Genomic DNA, 11714 nt, shown 5'->3' on the forward strand with positions numbered 1-11714 from the left:
AAGGAGAAAATACAAATTTTGTCTGAGTCATGTGTGAAATTCTGCCTGCAATTCACAACTAGTACAGGAAAAAATAAAAGTGTTTAGCACCAGGCATAGTGCATTACAGACATACATTAAAGAAGTTGTTAGTGAGTGGAAGTCTTATGCTCCAGGTGGAGAGCTTAACAGATAAATGGTATATTTTGGTCTGCAGGATACTCATATTCTTTCTTTCTTTTTTTTTTTTCGAGCTGGGGATCAACAGGGCCTGCGCTTCCAGGCAAGCGGCCTCTACCACTGAGCTAAATCCCCAACCCCTCATATTCTTTCTAACATGGGCTCCACAGGAATTTTGGTTTGAGTTCCTGAACTGACAGATTAGAGAGACCTAGAACAGGTTCATACAGTATTGTTTAATTTACTTCATTTGTTTTAGATTGCTTTAATTTTCAAAACGACTGGCACCTGAAGGCTATACTTAATTTTCAGTGTGTATACTATTGTATTCAATGTAATTCTTCAATTGCATTCAACATCAACAAAGCCTGGAAGTGTCCCAGTGGCTGAATCTTTGCAAGCTGAGGTTTGCACACTTTCTGAGATGTGGTTCTTTTCAGTTGCTGTTACCTGCATTTAAAGACAGTTTGGGGGCAGTACGTCAGAGTGTCCATGGCCTTTGCAGGTTTTCCTCCTTTTTCCCAATCTGTGAATGATCCACATTCCTCTGTGCCTTAGGGTGCCTGTGGGATCACATGATGTTTTGGTGAATGAGAACACAATATGAACCAGATGCCCTCCATGATGAAGTAAAAGAGTGAGAACTTTGCAGCAGTTCCACAAAGTGCCTGTGAGGGATGATTCAGCAGCAACAAAGACTTCTGGGGCATCTCTAGGGATTATGAGAACATAGCTCTTACTTCTATACTCTGACAAGAACTGCAGCTGCATTTGTGTATAAATTATCCTCGTATACTGAATCAAGGCAGAGACTGGGAGCATTTCATATCATTCTTGCAATGCCATGTTATTTATTTAAGTACCTTAGTAGCTTCATGATGTCTAAATTTACTCTAGTGGGTTTTTTTTAATTGCATTTTTATTTACATTTTAAATGTTATCTCATTTCCTGGTTTCCTTTCCAGAATCCTGCTACCTTCCTCCTGCCACCCAATTCTATGAGGGTTCTCACTCACCCACCCATTCCCTCCAAAATCCTCACCCAGATATTACCCTACACTGGGGCATCGAACCTTGACAGTTCCAAGTGCTTCTCCTCCATTGATGGCCGACAAGTTCATCCTCTGCTATATATGTGGATGGAGCCATGGGTCCATGCTTGTGTTCTCTTGGGATGGTGAATTAGTCCATGGGAGCTCTGGGGGGGGGTTCTGGTTGTTTCGTATTGTGTTCTTCTTATGGGGTTGAACACACCTTAAGTTACTTCAGACATTTCTCTGACTCCTCTATTGGGGACCTTGTTCTCAGTTCAATGGTTAGCTGCAAGCATCCTCTCTATATTTGTAAGGCTGTGGAAGAGCCTCTCAGCACAGAGCTATATCAGGCTCCTGTCATCATGCACTTCCTGGCATCTACAGTATTGTCTGGGTTTGGTGGCTGTATATCAGATGCATCCCCGTGTGAGGTAGTCTCTGAATGGCCTTTCAGTCTCTGATCCACACTTTGTCTTTTTATTTCCTTCTGTGAATATTTTTGTTCCCCCTTCTAAAAATGTCTGAAGAATTTACACTTTGGTCTTCCTTCTTCTTGAGCTTCATGTAGTTTGGGAATTATATTTTGGGTATTCTGAGCTTTGAGGCGAATATTCACTGATCAGTGAATGCATATCATGTGTCTTCTTTTGTGATTGATTTACCTCACTCAAGATGATATTTTCAACTTCTATCCATTTGCTTAAGAATTTTATGAAGTCATTGTTTTTAATAGCTGAGTAGAATTCCATGTGTAAATGTGCCACATTTTCCATATCCATTCCTCTGTTGAAGAAAATCTTGGTTTTCTTGATCAAGTGATCATAGGTATTTGGGTTCAATTTGGTTTTCAATTCTATTCTATTGATCTACCTGCCTGTCTCTGTACTAATGCCATATAGTTTTTATCACTATTGTTCTGTATTACAGCTGGAGGTTAGGGATGTTGATTCATGCAGAAGTTCTTTTATTTTTGAAAATAGTTTTAGCTCTCCTGTGGTTTTGTCATTGCAAATAAATTTTCATGTTGCTATTTCTAACTCTATGGAGAATTTACTTGGGATTTTGATGGGGATTGCATTGACTCTGTAGATTGCTTTTAGCAAGATAGCCATTTTTAAAATATTAATCCTGCAAATGCATGAGCACGGGAGATCTTGCTATTTTCTGAGTTGTGCTTCAAGTTTTTTCTTCAGAGACTTGAAGTTCTTGTCATACAGATATTTCACTTGCTTTGTTAGAGTCACCGTAATATATTTTATATTATTTGTGACTATTATGAAGCGCATCATTTTCCTATTTTCTTTCTCAGCCTGTTTATCTTTTGAGTAGAGTTTTTGATTTTGTTTATAGAGTGGATTATATTTTGATGGATTTCCATATATTGAACCATCCCCTACATCCCTGGGATAAAGACTAATTGATCATGGTAGATGATCATTTGATGTGTTCTTGGATTCGGATAAAGAAAATTTCATTCCGTATTTTTGCAGCGATATTCATGAGGGAAATTGGTCTGAAGTACTCTTTCTTTGTTGCATCTTTGGTTTAGGTATAAGTGTAATTGAGGTATCATAGAATGAATGGGTAGTGTTCCTTCAGTTTCTATTTTTGTGGAATAGTTTTCTGAGTATTGATATTAGCTCTTTTAAGCTTCTCGATAGAATTACTACTAAACCTATCCGGTTCCTGGACTTTTTTTTTTTTTGGTTAGGAGATTTTATTGACTGCTTCTATTTCTTCCAGAGTTATGAGACTGTTTAGATGGTATATCTGATCCTGATTTAACTACCATACCTCATATTTGTCTCAATACATTTTCTCCAGATTTTCCAGTTTTTGAATATAAATTTTGTAGTAGGATCTGGTGACATTTTTAATTTCCTCAGATGCTTTTGTTATGTCTCCCACTTCACTTCTGATTTTGATAATTTGGATACATACTCTGTGCCCTCTGGTTAGTCTGGCTAACAGTTTATTTATCGTGTTGATTGTCTCAAAGAACCAGTTCCTGGTTTTTATTGATTCTGTGTAGAGTTCTTTTTGATTTTTGATTTGATAGAGTTTGATTATTTCCTGACAGCTACTCCTCTTGGATGTATTTGCTTCTTTTTGTTCTAGAGCTTTTAGCTGTCAAGCTGCTAGTATATGCTCTCTCCAGTTTCATTTTAGAGGCACTCAGAGCTATGAGTTCTCCTCTTAGCACTCATTTCATTGTGTCCCATAAGTTTGGGTATATTGTGCCTTCATTAAATTTAAAAAGTCTTTAACTTTTTATTTCTTCCTTGACCAAGATATCATTGAGTAGAGCAGTGTGCAACTGCCATGTTTTTGTTGTTATTGAAGACTAGTCTTAGTCCATGGTGATCTTATAGGATGCATGGGATTATTTGAATCTTCTTTTCTATCTTGAGGTCTGTTTTGTGACTGATTATATGGACAATTCTGGAGAAGGTACCATGAGGTGTTGAGAAGAAGGTATATTCTTTTGTTTTAGGATGAAGTGTTCTATAAATAACTGTTAAATACCTTTGGTTTATAATCTCTTTTAATTTTGTTGTGTCTTTTGTTCAGTTTCTGTTTTCATGATCGGTCAATTGATGAGAGTGGGTTTTCAAGTTTCCCACTATTATTGTATGAGGTACAATGTGTGCTTTGAGCTTTAGTAAGGTCTCTTTTATGGTAGTAGGTGCCCTTGCATTTGGAGTTTTGGTATTTATAAATGAGAGTTCAGCCTTGTAGATTTTTCCTTTATAAATATGAAGAGACATTTCTTTTTTTATAATTTTTGGTTGAAAGCTGATTTTATTCCATATTCGAATACGTACTCCAGCTTGTTTCCTTGGACCATTTGCTTGGAAAGCTGTTTTTCAGCCTATGTTTCTGAGGCAGTATCTGGCTTTGTCACTGAAGTGTGTTTCCTGTATGCAGCAAAATGCTTGGTCCTCTTTATGTATCCAGTCTGTTAGGCTATGTCTTTTTATTGGGGAATTGAATCCATTGATGTTGAAAGATATTAGGGACCAATGATTGATGCTTCCTGTTATTTCTGTTGTTAGAAGTGGAATTATGTTTGTGTGACTATCTTCTTTTGGTGTTAGTTTATAGAAGGTTAATTTCTGGCTTTTGAAAGGTGTATTTTTCCTTTATTGTGTTAGAGTTTTCCATCTAGTATCCTTTGTAGGGGTAGATTCCTGTGAAATTTGTTGTGTACCTTTTGTTTGTCATGGAATATCATGGTTTCTCTAGCTATTGTAATTGAAAGTTTTGTTTGGTATAGTAGCCTGGGATGGCATCTGTGTTCTCTTAGGGTCTATATGTTATTTGCCCAGGATCTTTTAGCTTTCACAGTCTCTGTTGAGAAGTCTTGTGTGATTCTGTAGGTCTGCCTTTTTTTTCTTGACATTTTCCCTACTGCTTTTATTATTCTTTCTTTGTTTTGTGCATTTGGTATTTTGACTCTTATGTGACAGGATGAAATTTTTTTCTGGTCCAATCTGTTTGTAGGTCTGAGGGCTTCTTGTATGCTCATGGGCAACTTTTTCTTTAGGTTAAGAAAACTTTTCTAGTATAATTTTTGTTGAAGATATTTACTATCTCTTTAAGTTGAGAATCTTTGCTCTGTTCTATACCTATCAACCTTAGTTTTGATCTTATCACTGTTTCCTGGATTTCCTGCATGTTTTGGATTAGGATTGTTTTATGTTTTGCATTTCCTTTGGCAGTTGTGTCACTGTGTTCTATGATATCTTCTGCCCCTGAGATTATCTCTTCTATGTCTTGTATTGTGTTGTTCATACTTATGTCTATGACTCCTGATATCTTTCCTAAGATTTCTATTTCCAGTGTTGTCTCCTTTTGTGATTTCTTTATTGTTTCTATTTCCATTTAGTTCCAGGCTGAATGATTTTGTTCAAATCCTTAATCTGTTTGGTTAATATCTGTGTTTCCTCTTTTGTTTTTCTACCTGTTTACATGTGTTGTCCTGTATTCCTTTAAGGGAGTTATTTTGTCCTTCTTACATCAAAGTGTCCTCTAACACCATCATGATTTGTAATTTTATATCAGAATCTTGCTTTCCCAGTGTGTTGGGGCATACAGTGTTTGCTATGTTCCATGAACTGTGTTCAGATGATGCCAAGTGGCCTTGATGTCTGTTGTTTATGAATTTGTCCTTTCCACTTGCCATCTCACTCATCATCCATGATGTTAGCTGGTCTTGCTGTCTCTGACTGGCCTTTCTGAGGGCCCCGTAAAGTCTGTGTGTCACTCGTGAGAAAACTGTCTCTTTCTCAGAAATTCTGGGAATTGCAAAGATTCCCCTGGTTGCAGGCAGAAACTGGAAGGGACCTGTCCCAGACTGTTCCTGAGGTTCCTGTTGGGCCAGGGGATTGTGGAGAGATAGTGGCTCTCACCTTGGCCCTTGGGTGTTAGAGCATCTTTATGGGAGATCAGCTCTCTCCCATGGCATCTGGGTACAGTGAGCTGTGCCCATACCCAAATGTCTGCTCAGGGCATGGTTCAGACACCAGGAACCCATATTTGTAATATATGTTTTTCATGCACTGTGCCTGGTGCTACAGATTTTTTTTATCTTTTGTTTTGGAATCACGTGTTGAAACCCCTATCTGTGATTAGGACCTCTTCTATTTCAAAAGAAAGTGTTTCAGCACCTGTGACTTAATCCATTCTCCTCTTTTGACCTAAGATAGGACAGTTTCATTTTCACAGCAGTGGATCACAATTTAGGAACAGATTCTCCCTGGTTTCCTGCACTTGAGTTCATGTGACTTGTTTTGGCAGGAACCAATTTTTGACTGAAAATAAAACTCTAACTTTCAGGCCATAATCTTTCAATTTTCAAGTGATAACATAACAGTTTTGTTTGACAATGGTAGCAGTGAAATATTTATAAAAGAATCTCATCCATGCAGGGCTGTCTCCAGTGGGCATCTGTAGGTATTTTTCTTTCAATCAGCAAATCACAACTTGTTACTTGAATAACATCCAAATTGGTGGGTTGTCTGACTGCCACACTTGGGCTCTTCAGTAATTCCTCTTTGAACTTTCTGCTGTAAAACACTGTTCACAGTCCCAGATATGTTCCCCTTGGTTATAGTCAAACTCCAGTAATCCATTAAAATCAAAACTCATTGGTTGGTAATTTTTTGTCAGTTTGATTTATATCTTCAGTTCTTATCTAACCTAAAGGTCCATAGGGGGCAAACCAATCAACAGTGATATAATCTACATTTAAAGACAAATTTTCTATAAAGATCCATCCTTTTTTCCAAATAGTCTCATATAGCTTCTTTGTTTTTTACAATAGATCTGGGTGTCATTTTCCTCCTAATTCTTGGTTCATCTTCCAAGAACATCTTTAATTATGAAAAACATGAATAAAACTTGTAGAACCAACAATTATGTGACACAGCTACTTCCTAGGTTAACAGTGCAAATCATGAAGCCAGCATAGCTGTTTTCACAGTGTGCCAGCAATCTGAGTCAAATTCTGTGCTTGTTGATATGATATTCTTTACTTTCAATTTGATTCTCTGCCGGTTAAACTCTTGGGGCTGTTAACATAATCATTGACAAAATTGTTTCTGAATATCTCTAGAAAAGTCCTAAATGTACTACTCCTGTTTTCAAGTAGTACCTTAGTTAACCCTACTTGGATCTCTTCTCTGTGCCTTCCAGATTATTATCTCCCCCTAATGAATTTCATTAAACAAAATAATTAGAATAGTTTCAACTCAGATGATGGTGAAAAGGTTCAGTAGGAAAGGACAAATGAAAAGAAATCATAGCACTGAACTCCTTTTATAAGGTATGTAGAATTTCTTAGAATTATAATCAACAAAATAAAAGATCATAAATACTAAGCCCCTAGTGAGAAGTCAGCTACATTATTAGAGTGACAAAGATAATAGATGTATAGATGATCCAAGAATATTATAAAGAAATGCAAGAAGAATAAAGAATTAGGATTTGTCCTTCTTGGTCATGACTTACACCTGGTTGTTAAAATGTTAAATAATGCAGAAACAGAACAATTATTTTAGTGAACAAATTATTTTAGGATTACGAATAACAACTACAACAATTTCTAAGCCTAAACTATCAGGATTAGGCAAATCTGCAAATATAATTCACCATTAAAGAATAATAATATACTGCATAAACAAGGGTGATTCACATGGACCGAATCAGATTCTAATTGTATTCTAAGAATCTTGAAATCACAAGGTGCTGACAGTCAAAGAACATGCTTGCTTTCTTGCTTGCTTGCTTACTTGATTGCTTGCTTGCTTGAGCTAAAATGATTTGTAGAAATTAAGAAATGGGATGTGGAGTTGATGATAATAAATTTTTCTTTTACCCATGTTTTAACCTGGAACCCTGGGCATATGAGAAATATATGCCCAGAACAAAATGATAAGTTCTGTACTTCTAGAAACCATGAATGTTTTTTAATCTGTATAAATAAAGACATTTTCTGATTGCTAATCAGTTAGACTTGCAAAGCAATGAAGTCATAGAGTTTTACTCATACATTCCCTTGCTCCTAATAACCACTATGGAACCCATTCACGAGTCCAGCCCTCAGCAATTAGGCCAGAATCACAATATCAACATGAAGATCAAAGAAACTTGAAAAGGAAGTAAAAATAAATCTCTAAAGAAATATACTGAATTTCCGGTCACATTATCCCTTTGAAAAATAAAATCTACACAATTATAATAAAAGACATTTAAAATAATACCCCTAAGTCTACATAGAAAGAAAAAAACATATCTATAGACATCTAAGCATTTACAAATCTGAATGTAAATTTAACAAACATACATACTTCATTTTTTTAAAAAACAGCAAAAATGAAGCTCGAAAAAGTAAATAAAAATAGTTAAAATCATCAAATATCAGATGGATTAATGACACGAATTGCTCCTGATGCAGAGACAATACAAAAGCTATTAAAAGAAGTACTGTAGACCTCCACATCAAACCAGATACACTCAAACTAATGGAAGAAAAAGTGGGGAAGCATCTCGAACACAGGGGCACTTGAGAAAATTTCCTGAAAAAACACCATTGGCTTACACTCTAAGATCAAGAATTGACAAATGGGATCTCATACATAAAGCTACAAAGCTTCTGTAAGGCAAAGAACACTGTCGTTAGGACAAACCGGCAACCAACAGATTGGGAAAAGATCTTTACCAATCCTACAACTGATAGAGGGCTTATATCCAAAATATACAAAGAACTCACAAATGTAGACAGCAGGAAGACAAATAACCCTATTAAAAAATGGGGCTCAGAGCTAAACAAAGAATTCACAGCTGAGGAATGCCGCATGGCTGAGAAACAACTAAAGAAATGTTCAACATCTTTAGTCATAACGGAAATGCAAATCAAAACAACCTGAGATTTCACCTCACACCAGTCAGAATGGCTAAAATAAAAAACTCAGGTGACAGCAGATGCTGGTGAGGATGTGGAGAAAGAGGAACACTCCACCATTGTTGGTGGGATTGCAGACTGGTACAACCATTCTGGAAATCAGGTTCCTCAGAAAATTAGACATTCCATTACCTGAGGACCCAGCTATACCTCTCTTGGGCATATACTCAAAAGATTCTCCAACATACAACAAAGACACATGCTCTACCATATTCATAGCAGCCTTATTTATAATAGTCAGAAGCTGGAAAGAACCCAGATGACCTTCAACAGAGAAATGGATACAGAAAATGTGGTACATCTACACAATGGAATATTACTCAGCTATCAAAAACAATGACTTTATGAAATTCATAGGCAAATAATGGAATTGGAAAATATTATCCTGAGTGAGGTAACACAATCACAGAAAATCATACATGGTATGCACTGATTGATAAGTGGATATTAGCAAAAATGCTCGAATTACCCTAGATGCACAGAACACATAAAACTCAAGAAGGAAGACAAAAATGCAGATGCTTCACTCCTTTAAAAGGGGAACAAGAATACCCTTGGGAGGGGATAAGGAGGCAAAGTTTAGAACACAGACTGAAGGAACGCCCATTTAGAGCCTGCCCCACATGTCCCGCGCTACGTCTCGCCAGCAGGAACGACGCGGCACACCCAGGATCCTACTACAGAAAAGCTTTAATGCATCTTGAGAGGGAGAGCATAAGTTACAATGCGGAGACGCCGAAAGTGAGGAATAACCGGCCCCTTATATAGGAAACTATCCTCGCCTAGGACGTGTCACTCTCTGACTGGTCGCTGCCAATTATGCCAGATGACGCACTAAAACGTCGTGTCCCTTTGAGTAGGGAAGCTACCAGGCGCCTGCGACATTCTTTTTACTAGGTGCTGCCTTCCGGATGCGTTGCCATCTTGTAACGGAGTATGTAAGGACAGCTCCTCACATCTGTGAGGACAGCTCCTTGGACAGCTCCTCACACCCACATGTCTCTCATACATATACAGCCAGCAACTAGATAAGATGGATGAAGCAAAGAGGTGCAGGCTGACAGGAAGAGGATGTATATCTCTCCTGAGAGACACAGCCAGAATATGGGAAATACATAGGCGAATGCCAGCAACAAACCACTGAACTGACACTCGGACCCCAGTTGAAGGAATCAAAGAAAGGACTGAAAGAGCTTGAAGGGGCTGGAGACTCCATATGAACAACAATGCCAACCAACCAGAGCTTCCAGGGACTAAGTCACTACCCAAGACGATACATGGATTGACCCTGGGCTCCAAATTCATAGGTAGCAATGAATAGCCTAGCACGGGCAACAGTGGAATGGGAAGCCCTTGGCTCTGCCAAGGCTGGACCCCTATTGAATGGGATTGTTCGGGGGAGGGTGGTAATGGGGAGAGGATGGGTAGAAGAACACCCACATAGAAGGGGAAGCGGAGGGGTTAGGGGGATGTTGGCCTGGAGACCTGGAAAGGGAATACCATTTGAAATGTAAATAAGAAATACCCAATTTAATAAAGATGGAAAAAAATACAAAAAAAATTCTATTTTGAGTTGTACAAAAGAAAGAAGAGAAAGAAACATAAATAAATCTCAAAGTGGATTAAAAAAAAAGGACTGGAAATTGGTGGTAGTTGAAATCTAGTTGAACCACCCATTCAACAGGATGAGTCAAGCTAGAGCCCTCAGCTGAAGCAATTCTGGTTCCCCAACCCTCCCTCTCACACAGACACACAGTGCTCTTCTCTTCTCCAGTCAAGCATCACATTGTCAGGTCGGCTACCCCAGGCAAGGGAGTTTTTGTTAGGGTCTGTATCACTGTGTGAGGAAGATATGTACCTTGCAGGCAGTAATAAACTCCCAAATCCTCAGCCTCTACTCGGCTGATTTTAAGTGTAAAATCTTTCTCTGATCCAGTGCCACTGAACCTATCAGGGACTCCAGAGCCCAGCTTAGACACCTGATAGATTAGGCGCTTCGGAGACCGGCCAGGACTCTGTAATAACCAATTCAAATATGTCTTTCCATCACTGTGTACGAGGCTCTGACTTGACTTGCAAGAGATGGAGACTGATTGTCCAATGGCAACCGACAAAGATGGTGGTGTCTGGGTCATCACAACATCTCCTCTGGTTTCTGAAATTATAATACAATAGTGTAAACTCACTTGCAAACTTCTTGAATAATCTTTGTAAAATCTTTTATGCTATTTCTTTCAGGTGAGGTCCTGTCAGTTTTTGAGATTTAAAAATATTTTATATCAAATGCTTTTTCACAAAAGAAATCATTTGAAGGTTCTAAACATCACAGTCCACACCATTCCATTGAAATTTATGTCAGAATCTTGATCTTAGCACAGCTACTCTTCCATCTGGAATTTCTAATTAGGATATAACAAAACCTCACATTCCTATCCTGGAGAATGTGACCTGTCCCATCACAAATGAACAGCAACCAAAGGCAGTCACAGGTCACCACCCATCCCCATTCTCCTCCTCCACATTCCACTCTCCTTACCCTGGATCCAGAGCATTAGCAGAAACAGGAACTGGGCAGGAATCACCATTTTGAGGAAGTGAACTTAGGAGAGTGATCAGTGAAGGCCGGAGAACAGTTGAGATTTTATCTCAGGCCAGTGGGGCAAAGACCTCTCTAGGGAGCAATATGCAAATGCTCTGGTCTATATAACAGTATACATAGAACCGACATGGGCTTCTTGAATGGGAAAATAACTCAAGAACAGAAAGTAATAAAACAAAATGTGATTACTGAGGGGAACACTTCAACAATGAAGATAGTCTATTTTTATTGGATTTTTAAAATATATTTACATTTCAAATGTTATTCCCTTTCCTGGTTTCCTGTCCACAAACCCCCTATTCCATCTTCTTCTCTTCTTCTGTGAGGGTGTTCCCGTTAAACTACCCCCTTTTCCTGCCTCCCAGCCCTGATATTCCCCTATACTGGGGGGTCCAGCCTTGGCAGGACAAAGGGCTCTCCTCCCATTGTTGCTCACCAAGGTCATCCTCTGCTACAT

The 11714-nt window shown here is 38.3% G+C and overlaps 1 gene segment (V, D, J or C); it reads right to left on the reverse strand.

Moving 5' to 3' along the window:
- Nucleotides 1-730: 730 nt before the first annotated feature.
- LOC116904285 lies at nucleotides 731-11243 on the reverse strand. The segment is given in 3 exon segments: nucleotides 731-786; nucleotides 10484-10813; nucleotides 11195-11243. Coding segments are annotated over 3 exon segments (435 nt in total).
- Nucleotides 11244-11714: the final 471 nt, after the last annotated feature.

The sequence above is a fragment of the Rattus rattus genome, chromosome 6 (assembly GCF_011064425.1).
Source record: "Rattus rattus isolate New Zealand chromosome 6, Rrattus_CSIRO_v1, whole genome shotgun sequence".
Classification (NCBI taxonomy): Eukaryota; Metazoa; Chordata; class Mammalia; order Rodentia; family Muridae; genus Rattus; species Rattus rattus.